The 17,158-nt window shown below is 37.0% G+C and overlaps 1 protein-coding gene across 2 annotated transcripts; it reads right to left on the bottom strand.

Annotated features, from left to right (window-relative positions):
- Nucleotides 1-6,524: 6,524 nt before the first annotated feature.
- LOC110458461 lies at nucleotides 6,525-16,797 on the bottom strand. Of its 2 annotated transcripts, none has more exons than XM_021510164.1 (5): nucleotides 16,694-16,797; nucleotides 13,750-15,301; nucleotides 12,112-12,188; nucleotides 9,492-9,771; nucleotides 6,525-7,661 (listed from the first exon to the last, which is right to left on the bottom strand). In XM_021510164.1, the coding sequence occupies exons 2-5, from the start codon at nucleotides 15,299-15,301 to the stop codon at nucleotides 6,949-6,951; spliced, it is 2,622 nt and encodes an 873-aa protein (XP_021365839.1). In that variant the 5' UTR covers nucleotides 16,694-16,797; the 3' UTR covers nucleotides 6,525-6,948. The 2 variants fall into 2 exon arrangements, with proteins under 2 accessions (XP_021365839.1, XP_021365840.1); XM_021510165.1 differs by lacking the exon at nucleotides 16,694-16,797 and adding an exon at nucleotides 16,038-16,108.
- Nucleotides 16,798-17,158: the final 361 nt, after the last annotated feature.

Raw genomic sequence — 17,158 nt, 5'->3', positions numbered from 1 at the left:
AGATATATTACATTCAGCTATGTCAGTCAATTTTATGTTGAGTTCTTGCAGGATCGGAAACCAAATGTTGGCAGAAGTTTTGGGTTTTGCATAAATATGTTTTGGCATTTTGAACACTTGGTCGAAAGCAGGATTTTTAGGGTTTGATTTTAATTGAGCTGCAAACTGTAATGACATAAAAGGATGGTTCCTTAGTTTCCACGTAAAGACTTTTTACATGTGTTGTTCGAAAATATACAAGGGCTGACGTAGCCCTTGATTATTGTTTTGGTCTAGCATATGCAGGTAAAAAGTGTACCATAGAACCAAATCGAGATTTGTTCGAATAAGTGATCTGTATAGGCGCAAAAGCATTCCACGGTCCGCTCCGCAATCAGTATGAGAAAGGACTCGTATAATGTTTAGCGCCTTGGAACACTTATCTTTCAGATACTTTAGATGTCGTATGAAAGAGAGTTTCGGATCAAAAATGAGGCCGACGAATTAGGTTTGTTCAACAAGGAATTTTAATGCCATCAAGTGTAAGATTTGGGTCATTGTTTGCTTTTAATTTCTGACAGAAATGCATGCACACAGTTTTGGTTTTAGAGAATTCGAATCCGTTTTCGTCCGCCCAAATTTGTAATTTGTTTAAAATCTGTTGAATTTGTGCATGTTCTTAGATCTGTTACAGATCAAGAGGTCATCCACAAATAACGACCCTTCTGTTGACTGACCAAGACATTTGACTATATCATTGATATAAGACCAAACAGGGTAACTGATAGGATTCCACTCTGTGGGACTCCTTTTTCCTGTTTAGACGTTTCAGAAAAAGTTGAACCAACACGAACTTTGAATTGTCTATCTGATAGATAATTATTTATAAAAGAGGGGAGGTTTCCACGTACACCAACGTCGTGAAGATCTTTCATGATGCCATACTGCCATGTAGTATCATAGGCCTTCTCAAGATCAAAGAACACGGCAACAAGGTGTTCCTTCTTGGCGAAAGCCTCTCTTTGTCCCTCTTCTGTTTCTAAAACCACTTTGAATAGAGGATATTATATCGTTGGTCTCAAGAAATCAAACCAGTCTTGTGGTAATCATTCGTTCTAAAGTTTTACATACACAACTAGTCAGAGAAATAGGACGATAGTTGTTTGGATCAGTAGCATCCTTTCCCAGCTTTGATAAAGGTATAATTGTGGAGTTCTTCCACGAATCTTGAACCTTTCCGGAAGCGTAAACTTGGTTAAATATGTTAAGAAAGCATCTTATTGACGAGTCCGGTAGGTGTTTGAAAAATTAATATGGAACATAATCTGGACCTGAAGCAGAGTCCTGTGATTTTCCAAGCGAATCAACAAATTCTGGTAAATGGTTCATTGTAACTTTCTTTATTTGATGATTTGAAATTTAGCCGTTTCTTTTCTTTTTATTTTCTTTAAAGACAGGAATGTTGGGGAGTGGTTTAAAGGGGATGAGTTTTTAGCTATGTTTTTTTGCAAATGCATCAACAATTTCGGATTTAGACGAAACAATTCAGTTTTTATTAATGGTGGGAGGATGTAGACTTTTTCTTTTTCCCGGTTGTTTATCGAATCATATCTCGTAATTTGTTGGAGGAGGTATTTGTTGATACCTTGGATACATATTCTATCCAGCTGTATCTTTTGTCAATTTTAATTGATCGCCGAGTCTTTACCGGCCAAATTTGAAAATCACTGTAGTTTGAAGCAGTGGGCAAATCATAGCGTCTTAGAGAAGCTGCCCGATAACTGCATGTTTTAAAAGATTCTTCTGATAAAAGGAACATCGTAGGTTTTGGAGCGGATTTTGGAATCGTCTTTTGGGCAATAAAAGTGAATGTTTCAGTAAACGTTTAGCTTGGGTCGTCGAGGTTAGTAAAGTTATTTGTGGTAAGCTTCTCGTTGCACATGTGTTGGAATTGGACCCAATCTGCTTTGTTCACATTCCATCGATGTAGAGGATCATCAAGAGGAGTTCCAATATTCTTAAGAAAAATGGGAAAGTAGTCACTCCCACATAGATCGTTATTTACCTTCAAGTCTTAATCAAGTAGAATGGAAGGATAGCATAATGACAGATCAATGTGGGTACGAGAGCCTGTAGCAGGGTGTAAATAAGTAGAAGTATTGTTAAAAAGGCACAAGTTGTTTCTATCTTTAAATTCCTCAATACATGTTCCTTTCTTGTCTGTGTTTGGAGATCCCCACATGCTATTATGACCATTAAAATCACCGATGATTATGAACGGTGTTGGGAGGATCATCACGAGGAGTTCCAATATTCTGAAGAAAAATGGGAAAGTGGTCACTCCCACATAGATCGTTATTTACCTTCAAGTCTTAATCAAGTAGAATGGAAGGATGGCATAATGACAGATCAATGTGGGTACGAGAGCCTGTAGCAGGGTGTAAATAAGTAGGAGTATTGTTAAAAAGGCACAAGTTGTTTTTATCTATAAATTCCTCAATACGTCTTCCTTTCTTGTCTGTGTTCGGAGATCCGCACAGGTTATTATGACCATTAAAATCACCGATGATTATGAATGGTGTTGGAAGTTGGGAGACGATGTTATTGAGTTTCTCACAGGTGAAAACAATACTCGGAAGAAGATAATTGAACAAACGGTTATTTGTCTGTGGAATGCTGCACAGACAACAACAGCTTGTAAATTTGTGTTTAACTTTATCTTTCGGCGAGGAATATTCTTACGGACAGCTACAGCTGCATCACCTGCTGCTCTGCTATCTTCAGTTAAAATGTTACTGTAGAGTGTGAAATTCCTAAAGGTGATCGGGTTTTAAGCATAATTTCTTGTAGACAAAACATGGCGGGGTTAAACTCTTTTGATAGATGCTGAAATTCTTCTATACATTTGTATTTGCCTTTAATCCGCGGATGTTCCATTGGATAATTATATTGTTCATTTCGTTCTATTTAGACTGGATTTCGATGGAGTTGAAGCGCGAATTTTGGGGTATTCGTCTCCATCTCGTCATCGAGATCCAGTAGGACATTACATATGTTTGTCGTGTCCTCCGATCTTTTGCCATAGGTGACATTCAGATCGGACCCAGCAGATTTGCCCCAGGGTATTCTAAGTTCTTTCTTTGGTCTATTGTCTGGTGATGTAGTCTCTGACCTCTGTTGGGATCGAGATACCGAGGAAAGTGAGCGAGATCGCTGCACACGCATATGTGCCCTACATGGGCCAAGTTTTTGAGGGGTTTTTTTTATGAGGAAGGTGTTTTTGAATAGCTTGGGAGCCATGAGAAAGGATTCACGTTAGGGTATAGTCGGACTTGCTATTTATTGTATTTTCAAATTAAATTGTTCAGATGCAGTAGTTTGTACAAATGTACAATAATGCAGATGTATTCAGTGACCTTAAATTTGGAAATTGTATTTCATATATATTTTTGAAAGGCCCAAAACAATCTTATGTTTTGAAAAGAATTTGTTTATATTTCCTTTTACAAGGACAAATTCACTATTTTCAAATCATAAATATTATCAAATTTTAATTCGAGTTCGTTAGGCTGGCACAACTGTAAACACGCTACAAACACAAGTACAATAGTAAGATGCAGGGAAGGACCTTAAATTTTAATCAAGATGATTACTTTTCAGTTTTAAAATCATTGTTGAAATAAAATGGATTATTTATAAACCGCAAAAACATTTATAGCCAATTATGGGTTTTTTTGATATTGTAAACTGGCTTGATCAGATTAAAGTTTTCGACTTATGATTTCAGACACCAGAGGACTGCCAACATACAAAAAAACAGAGGTCAACGGAAAGAGATATTTACGATTGGATGATGCCTTGGTGTTGGAACGCCAGTCAAAAGTGCAAAAAACACTATACAGTGTTCTGTTTGATGTTGCACACCTGGGACGCAATAGGTGTAAATGTAAAATACAGGTTTTGCTGTCGTTAGCTGTTTGTTTCTTTCTCGTCAGGTTTCTAAGAGCTTAAATTTACAGCACTTAAAGCGACTTACCTCCATTCAATCTTAAACAATGTAGATACATGTTTGGTCTATATGTTTTATGTGTTGTGTGTTACTCTTTGTGCCATAATAATGTTATATCATGCAACATACTTCAACCTCATAACTTGTAAAGCAAGTTGGTTATAACTATAATTTGATTTCTAGCATATGACATTGTCACAGTTTATCTAGCAATCCTGTCAATTTGTATCCTTTGTTACTTTAGCATGTATGTATATGTAATGTTTTATAAGAATTATGTATTTTAGTCATGTGTGATAAGTTAACTTCTTATATAATATATCTGTTATTACTGTTATGTTGCTTTGTTTTTATATCCTGTTACTTGTCGTTGAAGCTTCCTTCTTTGACGCATATCTGCCAATGAGTTATTTTGTTATTTTGAATGTCCTGAGCGGTATTTTGAATGTCCTGAGCGGTATTTATTCGTAAATGTAATGTATAGTTGCTGTACAGTTTGTTAATTTTGATATTTATGAAATAATATATACAAGTTTAATAAATATCATTCTTTCAAAAAGCCATTATATAATTATCGGAATACTATTTTTGTATCTAATGTTTGTCACAAGAATGCCACTTCAGTGCTTATGCTGTTTGAATTACATAGAGGATAAAAAAATGCAAAACCACGGAACAGATTTTTATGAAAGTGTTAAATCGCTGATTTACAAATCCAGTAAAACATTATGCGAGTAAGGTAAACCATCGATTACACATAAACAATTAATACTTATATTATCGGTCATATATGGCGCACTTATCTCCGCTCAAAGTTACTTCTTCAAACAATATGAATCCCGGGTGCTCATATGTTCTAAGTATATAAATCATCGGAAGAGGTCCTTCTGTTAGCTTGAACATAACGACAATTGTTTTACCTAAATTGCAGGTACAATCGATGAAACAGAGGAGGCCTACCCTTCACGAACGCATGGTCTTATCTCCTTGCTTTAAGCATAACTGTAATTCACTCCTTTCATTATGTTTTGAACCAGGATTCACTGACATTAGACGCTACCGAAATAGATTATTTTAAATGTTACCATACTGGTAAATTCTGTCCATAGTTAAATATTTGATGTACAGAATTATTAGATCTTTTTATTTTATTTGTTTGAAAATGCTACTTTTACATTTGGTTTTCTTGTTTGGTTTTTGTTTTATTACCAAGAAAGAGGAGCAAATAAGGTAGTTTTCACGGGAGTTGTAAAACTGAAGCATTTTACAAATATTTATGTATACTAGAACAGCCAAACGAACAACGAATCACTTTCATAAATACCCTTTCATAGCCGGATGACATTTGGATATTGGTTAACGGTTGATTTGTATAATGGGATAAAAACAAGTGTCAACAAAGTCTTAATTTGAACTCAAAATCGATCTCAACCAGGTCAATATAGTCACGAGAAGTACGACGAAATGAAAAGTATATTTTAAATGTTGTTTGTGGATGCAGCAGGCCAAACAAAGGAAACGTTTATTTACCATTTCGTTGATTATGAACACTGGTCATTAGTGTTCCGAAACCTTAGTAGAATAACGTAACAAATTTACCTATTTTGAATACCTTGAATAGTTTACACTTAAGTACATTTGTATTCCATGCAAAGCCTGCCAGAATGTATCCAAACTACTTTGCAACACAATCCTCGAAATGAAAATTAAAGAAAACCTATCACAAGCACAACGAACGTCTTCTGCTTCATCGATGACAGGTGCCATGTAAATCTAGGTCAAATTCGAGTAATGTAACGACCTCAAGGCAAGAACCGGGGTATGTTATTCATCAACCTGAATATATGGAAACCATGTATTGTAAGTTTGTCCGTCAGCAGTCGACATCTATCTGAGAATATTGAATTGCGACTTATAAATATCGTAGGTTTGGGGAAAAGTATGTTAGGACAAACAAAGGGAAACCTTACGATTGAAAACTCGAAATCATCACGCATGCCATTCAGCTTGTACGGATGTTGTCCGTGTTGCTTGTCTTGTAAAGAAAGATCGAGGTGACGGCTAACGTAGAAGATTCTATAATGTCTTTGATGACATGTTCAGGAGGAAATACCTGATCGATATTTACGGTACATGTTTGAAAGATGAAACTATTTTGAAAATATGGATTATGCTTAATCTCGCTCACTGATTCGTTTTCTTTAAAAAAGCTTAGGGAAAAAAATCATATTTTTCAAAAGCAAGTCCAAACGCATTTTCATGGTTTCTGAGCTTATTCTCGTAGTTGGAATGAGAGAAAAATACTCTTTCATGCTCAAAGGTGTAGGATAGGGAAATTCCATCCTCGGCAAAGCCTCGGGTTTTACCAAATTTGAAAACCCCTCGGATGGATTTTCCCTATCCTACTATCCCGGACATGAAAGAGTCTAATAGGATTGGTATAAAGGACAGCACATCGTCAATATAGCTGAAAGTGAAATTAATGACTTGTCCAGCTTTGTGTTACCAGTCCTGATAAACTCTGCCTTAATACCATATGTTTAATGTTTAATGAAGAACACCGAAACAATTCAAAGTAATTATGAAACTACACTGCAAGTTTACATGCAACTTACTTTAGCACAGCAGTTAAATTTTGATTTACTTTTGTAATAATTTTTTGCTTTTTAGATCGAGTTACATATTTTAGATAGTTGTTTCTATTTCTTTCTTTGCTTTGTAATACAGTTATTAAAATTTCAATTAAAAGGCAATAATGATGTGTTTTAATTCATACGTATATACGTCGAATATTTGGCAGATATACACTTATATTCGCCATTTGCCCCTAGCAACTGTACACTGATACAAATAATGTGTTTTGTATGTCGTAGTGATGTACTAATCCAATACAACTATCACAGTTTGTGTTGATACAGATACACCTTTATGGCAGTATATTTTAACAGTGCTGTTACGTTTTAGCGTCCGTGTACTGCTTGTCTGGCTCGGAGAAAACAGTCCAAATTACAAACCTTACAGTCCTTGTTTTTAGGGATACCAATGACCATAGATTTGGCTTTTCCCTTTTGTATTGTCTGCAGAAAAAATACCTGCCCCGGGAACAATAGCATGAGAGTTTTTATAGGCACGTCTTCTGTGTAGAACAACTCCACGGTGATGTTCTTTGTCACCTTTATGAAACTTTGGTGACCGCTACCAACACGAACAAGGAACGGATTGTGTTCCTGGTCGACCAACAACAAACGTTCACTGCAGAACTGGTCTGTGGCACTTCCTTTGACCGTCAATACAAACTGAACCTTGTGGTTAACGTAATGACAGTAAAAGTCAGCGAAGTACATGTTCATGTTCTGGTGAAGGAAAGCCTTTGACGGGACATGTAACCTGACCGGGCCGTAGTAGGAGAAGTCTGGAAGCCGCCCCGTGTTTGGGTCGATCTGAGAACTGAAGAAAAGACCCTTGATATTCTGGTTAAGTGTCGACGCCTGATCGCCGCCCCAGTTCTTGTCGTATTTGTGCATCACACCCATGCGGTTCCACATTATGTCATGAAAGTATTCAGGAGACTTATTACGGTAAAAATGGGGAATTACATCAAAAGCACGAGGTCGTCTTGAAAGGTATCTAACTGCTTTGAAATACAGCTCCATTATTTCGTTTTGAGTCATGCCTGGAAATAAATCAGAAAACAGAAAGGCTTGGTAACAGATGAACGTCAACTCTGCTTTAACCTTAGATAACCGGGGTTTTATTGTATATTTTTGCAACGGTATTCAACCTGGTATCAATTTATCAACTGAAGTGTTTGGTTTAAATATTTGTCAAAAACAAGAAAAATCCTGTGCTGAATTATTTTCATCAGACATTAACGTATGGTTAGTCGAGTTTCCGAACTTTCATGTTTAATACCGCGTATGACCACCGTTTAACACAGAACCCAACCTTGCATCGAAGTTGCACTGAACTTGTTTACCGACCAACAATAAGTTGAGAGGTCCCATTCATCGGTCAACGCTTGTCACAATTTTCTAAAGATTCACCAAAACATTTTTTTCCAAATGCGCTACATGGGCGACATTGTGGTTGGTTTTAAAATACAGTAAAACACTATCACAATACAATATAGCAACATCACAATACAATAAAGCAATATCACAATACAATAAAGCAATATCACAATACAGTATAACAATAACACAATACAATAAAGCAATATCACAATACAATAAAGCAATATCACAATACAGTATAACAATAACACAATACAGTATAACACTATCACAATACAGTATAACACTATCACAATACAATAAAGCAATATCACAATACAGTATAACAATAACACAATACAATATAGCAATATCACAATAAAGTATAACACTATCACAATACAGTACATTTTTTTATAACAATAGCACAATACAGTATAACAATATCACAATACAGTATAACAATATCACAATACAGTATAACAATAACATAATACAGTATAACAATAACACAATACAGTATAACAATAACACAATACAGTATAACAATATCACAATACAGTATAACAATAACACAATACAGTATAACAACATCACAATACAGTAAAACAATAGCACAATACAGTATAACAATATCACAATACAGTATAACAATATCACAATAAAGTATAACAATAACACAATACAGTATAACAATATCATAATACAGTATAACAATAACACAATACAGTATAACAATATCACAATACAGTATAACAATATCATAATACAGTATGACAATAACACAATACAGTATAACAATATCATAATACAGTATAACAATATCACAATACAGTATAACAATATCACAATACAGTATAACAATATCATAATACAGTATGACAATAACACAATACAGTATAACAATAACACAATACAGTATAACAATAACACAATACAGTATAACAATAACATAATTCAGTATAACTCTATCACGATACAGTACATTTGTATAACAATAGCACAATACACGATAACAAACGAGAACACTATCACAATAAACGAGAACAAAATCACAATACACGATAACAATATCAAAATACACGATAACAATATCACAATACACGATAACTATATCACAATACACAATAACAATATCAAGATACAGTATAACAATATCACAATACAGTATAACCCTATCACAATACAGTATAACACTATCACAATAAACGAGAACACTATCACAATAAACGAGAACACTATCACAATAAACGAGAACACTATCACAATACAGTATAACAATCTCACAATAAACGAGAACAAGTAATGTATTAGATAATACTATTAAAATATAAGATACCAATAACCAATATAATATACCAATATCGTTTCATCGGAGAAAAAGTACCAAATTGCTTGTTTTAAAAATCGATGTTATAATTCCACTTTTTCTTTTTTTTTCTAATTGGCTGTGAACAAAAAGCTGAATTAAATATTACGAAAATATATCACAATAAACAATATTAACTTACACGAACGGAACTGGTACATCTTTGAATGTGAATATCCTAGAAATGCATCAACTGGGATGATTTTCACGTTGAACACGACCACGCTGTACACTGTAGCTGGCAGAATACTGAATGGGAAGGTTAAGTTTGACGTGCTGGTGTACAGAATGACGTAAGTCAAGGACGGATAACTCTGGTGAATGATGATGATGAAGGCGTCGTTCTTAGGGTTAAGGTGCTCTAAATTTGACATCATGTACTTTTCTGGTCCTATACATTCGACATCAAAACAATATGAAATCTGAAAAGAAAACAAAGATGTGTTAAGTGAGCCAAAGATGAATTTATTATCATTTCATGTCAACGTAAGATTCTCAACGTCAACTCAGTTGCCCTAGTCCAAATTACCACTTAAACGTTAGATTTCCTATGGCCACGTCAACGTCACTTTCCCTGTTACCATGTCAACAATAGTTTCCCTATTGTATCAAACTCCCTGTTATCATAACAACGTTATATTTCCTGTTACTATGTAAACGTAATAACGTCGTCAGATTTCTTTGACCATGTCAATCACAGATCCCCTGTTGTCAACGTCAGATTCTTTGTTACAGATTCCCTGTTACTATGTCAACGTTAGATTCCCTGTAATCACGTCAACGTCAGATTCCCTGTCACCACTTCAACGTAAGATTCCTTGTAGCCACGTCAACGTCAGATTCCCTGTTACCACGTCAACGTCAGATTCTCTGTTACAGACTTCCTGTTAACACGTAAACGTTAGATTACTTGAAACCACGTCAATGTCTGAGTCTCTGTTACCGATTCCATGTTACCACGCCAACGTCAGATTCTGTTACAGATTCCCTGTTACCACGTCAATGTAAGATTCCCTGTTATCACGTCAACGTCAGATTATCTGTTACAAATTCCCTGTACCAAGTCAACGTCATATTCTCTGTTACAAATTCTATGTCACAACGTCAACGTCAGATTCTCTGTTACAGATTCCCTATTATCACGTCAACGTCAGACTCCCTGTAACTACGTCAACGTCAGACTCTCTGTTACTACGTCAACGTCAGATTCCCTGTTACCACGTCAACGTCAGATTCCCTGTTACCACGTCAACGTCAGATTCCCTGTTACCACGTCAATGCCAGATTCTCTATTAACACGTCAACGTATGATTCTCTGTTACAGACTCCCTGTTACTACGTCAACGTCAGATTCCATGCTACCACGTTGATGTCAGGTACCCTGTAACAACGTCAACGTTAGATTCCCTGTTACCATGTCAACGTCAGACTCCCTGTTATCACGTTAACGTCAGATTCCCTGTAACCACGTCAATGTCAGAGTCGCTGAAGCCGTGTCAGATTATATGTAACCACGTCAGATTCCTGGTTACCCACGTCAACGTCAGATTTTCTGTTACCACGTCAACATCAGATTCCCTTTTATCATGTCAACATATCAGATTCAAATTTACCACGTCAACGTCAGATTCCCTGTAACACGTTAATGTCATATTCTCCATTACAGATTCCTTGTTACCACGTCAACGTCAAATTCCCTGTTGCAACGTCAATGTCAGATTCCCTGTAACCACATCAACGTCAGATTCCCTGTTACCAAGTCAACGTCAGATTCCCTCTTACCACGTCAATGTAAGATTTCCTGTTACCACGTCAGCAGCAGATTCTCTGTTACAAATTCCCTGTTACATGTACCACGTCAACATCAGATTCCCTGTAACCACGTCAATGTCAGATTCCCTGTAACCATGTCAATGTCAGATTCTCTGTTACCACGTCATATCATATTCCCTGTTACTACGTCAACATATCAGATTCCCTGTGACCACGTCAACGTCAGATTCTTTGCTACAGATTCCCTGTTATCATTTCAACGTCAGATTTTCTGTTTTCACGTCAATGTCAGATTCCCTGTTACCATGTCAGTGTCAGATTCTCTGTTACCACGTCAACGTTAGATTCCAAGTTATCACGTCAATGTCAGATTCCCTGTTACCACGTCAACGTCAGATTCTCTGCTACAGATTCCCTGTTACCACGTCAACGTCAGATTCCCTGTTACCACGTCAACGTCAGATTCCCTGTTACCACGTCAACGTCACATTCCCTGTAACCACGTCAACATCAGCTTCCCTGTTACCACACAGCATCAGATTCCATGTTACCACGTCAACGTCAGATTCCTTGTAACCACATCAATGTCAGATTCTTTGGTACAGATTTCCTGTAACCACGTCAATATCTGATTCCCTTTTACCACGTCAACGTCAGATTTCCTATAACCACGTCAACGACAAGTTCCCTCTTGTCATGTTTTAGATTTCATGTTACTTTGTCAAAATCAAATGATTGATATGTATTACAGAACCATTAACCTCCAATAAGGACTCAGACATACATCAGGCTAAACAGAGATTGGCTCAAATATATATCAGTATTATCAGTAGCAATGAATACAGGAAGTAATTTATATACAGGTATTGGAAAGTTCAATTCAGATTAACGTACAACAAACGCCATAAAACTGAAAGAAAATGCATCACAGTAAAATACATAATACGATATCATATTACAATCTTATTTATTCGAATGCATCGACTTACCTCTGCCGCGTCCTTGATGTGCAGATCCAGGTACGGATCACACTGATTTAGCGTAAGTTTCAAGGAAAGTTCGGTACCTAAAAATGTAAGAAATATATCGCTATGTCAGTACATATAACACGGAACTAGACTGTAATGTCAGGTGATGTTATCGATAGTTCTATCATTTCAAATTCTGGATAACATATGGTTCAAATATCACGATTTTTACAATTTATGTTTAAGGACACCGAAAGCAGTGCGTGTCCTCCATGCTTACCTTAAGGAAAAGAATCTTCACCTTGTCTCCGAAACCGAACTGTTGGATTCAACCCTGGCTAAATTTTACACGGAGGCTCGTTAAAGTAAATGTTAACTATACAAAATATTATTGTTGGGGCATATAATAAAACAGTTATGGGCTTTTGTGCTGGTAAATATGATGGGATATGAACCTGAACGCCTCGGTCAATATCACTTTTTCAGGTTCATATCACATCATATTCACCAGCACAGAAGTCCATAATTGTATATAAGTATGTGCTTGACAATTTCTCGCAATCACATTGGCTGGATTCTATACACGTGACCAGTCCTCAAAAACTCATGTAGACTTGTTATCCGGTGAATATTGATTTCAAAATATAGCCTATATGGAAATTTCCCGGAACTTGTCGTACCGCATGCGCAGTTAGAACGGAACGCGATATGTCAGACGACAACAGAGTAAGGCCGCTGCTTCGTCTCCGTTACATCACAAATTTCCCTAAAACTACTTGCAGATAAAGATGTTTTTTTAAAAACAAAAGGCCACCGAACACGCGGTGTGTGTCCTCCATGCTTAGCTTCAGGAAAAGAACCTTGACGATGTCTTCGATTGCTACGATGCCGAACTGATTGATTCAACCCTGGCTAAATTTTACACGAAGGCTTGTGCCGATAAAGGTTAACTATACATTTTTTATCGTTGAAGCATATTATAAAACAGTTATGGGCTTTGCCTCGGTTAATATCGCTTTTTCAGGTTCATATCACATCATATTCACCAGCACAAAAGTCCATAATTGTATAATAAGGCATACACTTTTGCATACACTATTAACCATATAACTGTAATATAACTAACATATCGACCCTTTGTTTACAACTATACCACTTAAACATTGAACTATTAACTGTCATAGCACTGGAATATTGACCCTATACACATTGTAACTGTCATAACACTGGAATATTGACCCTACACAGTGTAACTGTTATAGCACTGGAATATTGACCCTACACATTGTAACTGTCATAACACTTAAACATTGGTCGTATAACTGTCAATCCATTAAAGCATTAACCATATAACTGTCAAAACACTAAAACTAAACATTGATCTAATAACTGGTATACCACTGGAATATTGACCCTATATTTACAACTATACCACTTAAACATTGAGTATAGTAACTCATTGAGTTATAGAGCCTATAATTATTATAACACAGAAACATTCGTTCTCAAATAATCATTATAATGAAAATATTACTGTATAACTATCATAATATTTAGACATTGTTCCTATACGAATCTTAACACTTAAAAATGTTTCACTGTAGTTGTAAAACCACTTTAAATATTGCCCCTTTATAACATATCTGTCATAACATTTACCTGTGGTAGCGGCTACAGCAGCTTTGCCTCCTCCCCTGACCGTGTACGAATGTTTGTTGTTTTCTAGTACATAAACCACTACTGTTATGCGTGATGGACGAGCAGGCAAGTATGGACACTTGTAATGGATATGCTGGCCTTCGTGCACTCTATTTATGAATATTTGAAATATAACATGGGTGTCGTTACGGGCTACCTGTATAAGAAAACTACTTGTGTCCGTCAATAAATCAGGTGCAGATGTGAGGTCTATTTTCAAACACGCAGATTCTGTCTTACCCTCTGCTTTTGACTGTATTTTGCCTACTGGTTTTGACTGTATTTGGCCCTCTCGTGATAAATGTATTTGGCCTTCTGGTGTTGACTGTATTTGGCCCTCTGGTGATGAATGTATTTGGCCCTCTGGTTTTGACTGTATTTTGCCTACTGGTTTTGATTGTATTTGGCCCTCTGGTGATGAATGAATTTGGCCTTCTGGTGTTGACTGTAATTGGCCCTCTGGTGTTGAATGTATTTGGCCCTCTGGTGTTGACTGTATTTGACTCTCTGGTGTTGACTGTAATTGGCCCTCTGGTGTTGACTGTATTTGGTCCTCTGGTATTGACTGTATTTGGTTCTCTGGTATTGACTGTATTTTGCCCTCTGGTTTTGACTGTATTTGGCCCTCTGCTTTTGACAGTATTTTGCCTACTGGTTTTGACTGTATTTTGCCTACTGGTTTTGACTGTATTTGGACCTCTGGTGATGAATGAATTTGGCCCTCTGGTTTTGACTGTATTTTGCCTACTGGTTTTGACTGTATTTGGCCCTCTGGTTTTGACTGTATTTTGCCTACTGATTTTGACTGTATTTGGCCCTCTGGTGATGAATGTATTTTGCCTTCTGGTGTTAACTGTATTTGGCCCTCTGGTGATGAATGTATTTGGCCCTCTGGTTTTGACTGTATTTTGCCTACTGGTTTTGACTGTATTTGGCCCTCTGGTGATGAATGTATTTGGCCTTCTGGTGTTGACTGTAATGGGCCCTCTGGTGCTGACTGTATTTGGCCCTCTGGTGTTGACTGTATTTGGCCCTCTGGTGTTGACTGTATTTGGTCCTCTGGTATTGACTGTTTTTGGCCCTCTGGCTTTGACTCTGTTTGAGTCTCTTGTTTTGACCCTCCGTTGCCCAATGGCTTTGACTTAATTCGACCCTGTGATGCTAACTCTTTTTTGTTCCCTGTTTTTGACTCTGTGTTGCCCTCTGGCTTTGACTCTGTGTTGGTTTCTTGTTTTGACTTAAGTCTGCCCTCTGACTTTGACTTAAGTCTGCCCTCTGACTTTGACCTAAGTCTGCCCTCTGACTTTGACTTAATTCTGCCCTCTTGCTTTGACTTAAGTCTGCCCTCTGACTTTGACTTAAGTCTGCCCTCTTGCTTTGACTTAAGTCTGCCCTCTTGCTTTGACACTGTCCGGGTCCCTTGTTTAGACTCTGCGTTGCCCTCTGACTTCGAATTCATATGGCCGTCTAATTTTGACTCTTTTTGACCCTCCAATGTCACCGAGAACTTCATCTACAGGGAAACAGTAGTATTAAGATGGTGATCTCTATGGAAAGGAATTGTCACATTTTAATATACTTATTTTGTCCTGTATTCGTTAAGATGCCTAAGCAATATTCATGCCGTCAAAACTCGTAAAGCACTTTTTTAAGCGATAATCATTCAAAAAGAATCCCTACATTTTAATAACAAGAGTATTGGTAAGAAAGAAGTTAACCAGCTACCCAGTAATATAGAGTGCTCAGTATCCTATACAGTGATCAGGGAATACACCTTTACTGTAGAGGCTACCTGGGTTCACTGGATAGAAATTGCTGAGTTGGGGTCACTAAGGTGTAACAAAATCCTGCAATACAGGTAAGTTCTACCTGTGTATGCGGCCATTTCAACCCTGGACCTGGAAGGTTCACTGATGTCAGAGGCTGTGTGCCAGGGGGAAATGAATATTACATACAATTACATGCCTTTCATTTTGGATTAAAATGCATTATACAAGGAAAAAATAAGAACAGTATGACATTCTGCAAGCCGATCAAGGAACGATGAACTCACTCGGATTTGTGCCAATTTGTTTTCATAAACAAATTTTCTATTGGAATTTATAGAATCATAATGCATCGTGGTAAACGACGTTGGCATTTCGAAAATGAAGATAACAATACTGGTACCATTATTCGAAGTAGGGTGACTTCAAAGTATACACGACTGTTTATACTCAGGAACGTCCACTAACATCCGTATTACTTACCAAAACAGTAACGTCACAAGTGAGTCAACCTCCTTCTGTGTTAACAACCTAAACAGTAATGGCACAGGTAGGTAACCCCTTTTGTGTGTTAACAACCAGAACAGTAACATCACAGGTAGATCAACCTCCTTCTGTGTTAACAACCTAAACAGTAATGGCACAGGTAGATCAACCTCCTTCTGTGTTAACAACCTAAACAGTAATGTCACAAGGAGATCAACCTCCTTCTGTGTTAACAACCTTAACAGTAATGTCACAGGTAGGTAACCCCCTTCTGTGTTAACAACCTAAACAGTAATGTCACAAGGAGATCAACCTCCTTCTGTGTTAACAACCAAAACAGTAATATCACAGGTAGGTAACGCTTTTCGGTATTACCAACCAAAACAGTAATATCACAAGTAGATCAACCCCCTTCTGTGGTAACAACCAAAACAGTCATATCACAGGTAGGTAACCCCCCTTTGTGTCACCAACCAAAACAGTAATGTAACAGGTAGGTAACCCCCCTTTTGTGTTAACAACCAAAACAGTAATGTCACAGTTAGGTTACCCTCTTTCTGTGTAACCAACTAAAACAGTAATATTCACAAGTAGATCAACACCCTTCTGTGGTAACAACCAAAACAGAGTTAAGTACCAATATCAGCACCAACCTTTAGTTTCAGTATGCAGCCTGCACTGGTCAGCTTATCATGTTATTTTTCTGAGATTCCTTCATCTCGCACAATCTAGGCTGACGATTAAAACATACTCGGTGTACCTGTAGTTTCTTACATTAGGTAGCACAGAATAGCGCGTCATGTTAACATTGTTCTATAACAATGGCCTATCTACAGATTGGTGGTATTATTCACGGTGTCATTACATATATGAGGCCTTCTTAAATTACCAGTCAAGTTGACTCTGACTGTGCAAATTACACAATACACACACGAAGTGGGTGTCTAAAGTGAACCGAAGTCAAGATATTGGGATCGACAAAATGTTTGTACACTTTTAAAAATGAAGTTTGGTTGTAAAAACGCATATGTTACTTTTTCTACCGTGCAGTCTTATATTCTACAATGCGAATCAGGTAATATTGACCTCTGACCTTAGGAACTTTTGTACATTTTCAT

This window comes from Mizuhopecten yessoensis, unplaced genomic scaffold (assembly GCF_002113885.1).
Source record: "Mizuhopecten yessoensis strain PY_sf001 unplaced genomic scaffold, ASM211388v2 scaffold9615, whole genome shotgun sequence".
In the NCBI taxonomy this organism is placed as follows: Eukaryota; Metazoa; Mollusca; class Bivalvia; order Pectinida; family Pectinidae; genus Mizuhopecten; species Mizuhopecten yessoensis.
The sequence above is the reverse complement of the archived record's forward strand: the minus strand, read 5'-3'. Positions and strand labels throughout refer to the sequence as shown.

What these genes read in the sequence shown, in the direction of transcription:
- LOC110458461 (XM_021510164.1), bottom strand. Translation starts at nt 15,301, where the DNA reads ATGAAGTTCTCGGTGACATTGGAGGGTCAAAAAGAGTCAAAATTAGAC. An exon ending in TGCTGTAGCCGCTACCACAG is followed by an intron (nt 12,189 to 13,749) that starts GTAAATGTTATG and finishes TTACATTTTTAG; the next exon opens with GTACCGAACTTTCCTTGAAA. An exon ending in ACATCAAGGACGCGGCAGAG is followed by an intron (nt 9,772 to 12,111) that starts GTAAGTCGATGC and finishes TTTTCTTTTCAG; the next exon opens with ATTTCATATTGTTTTGATGT.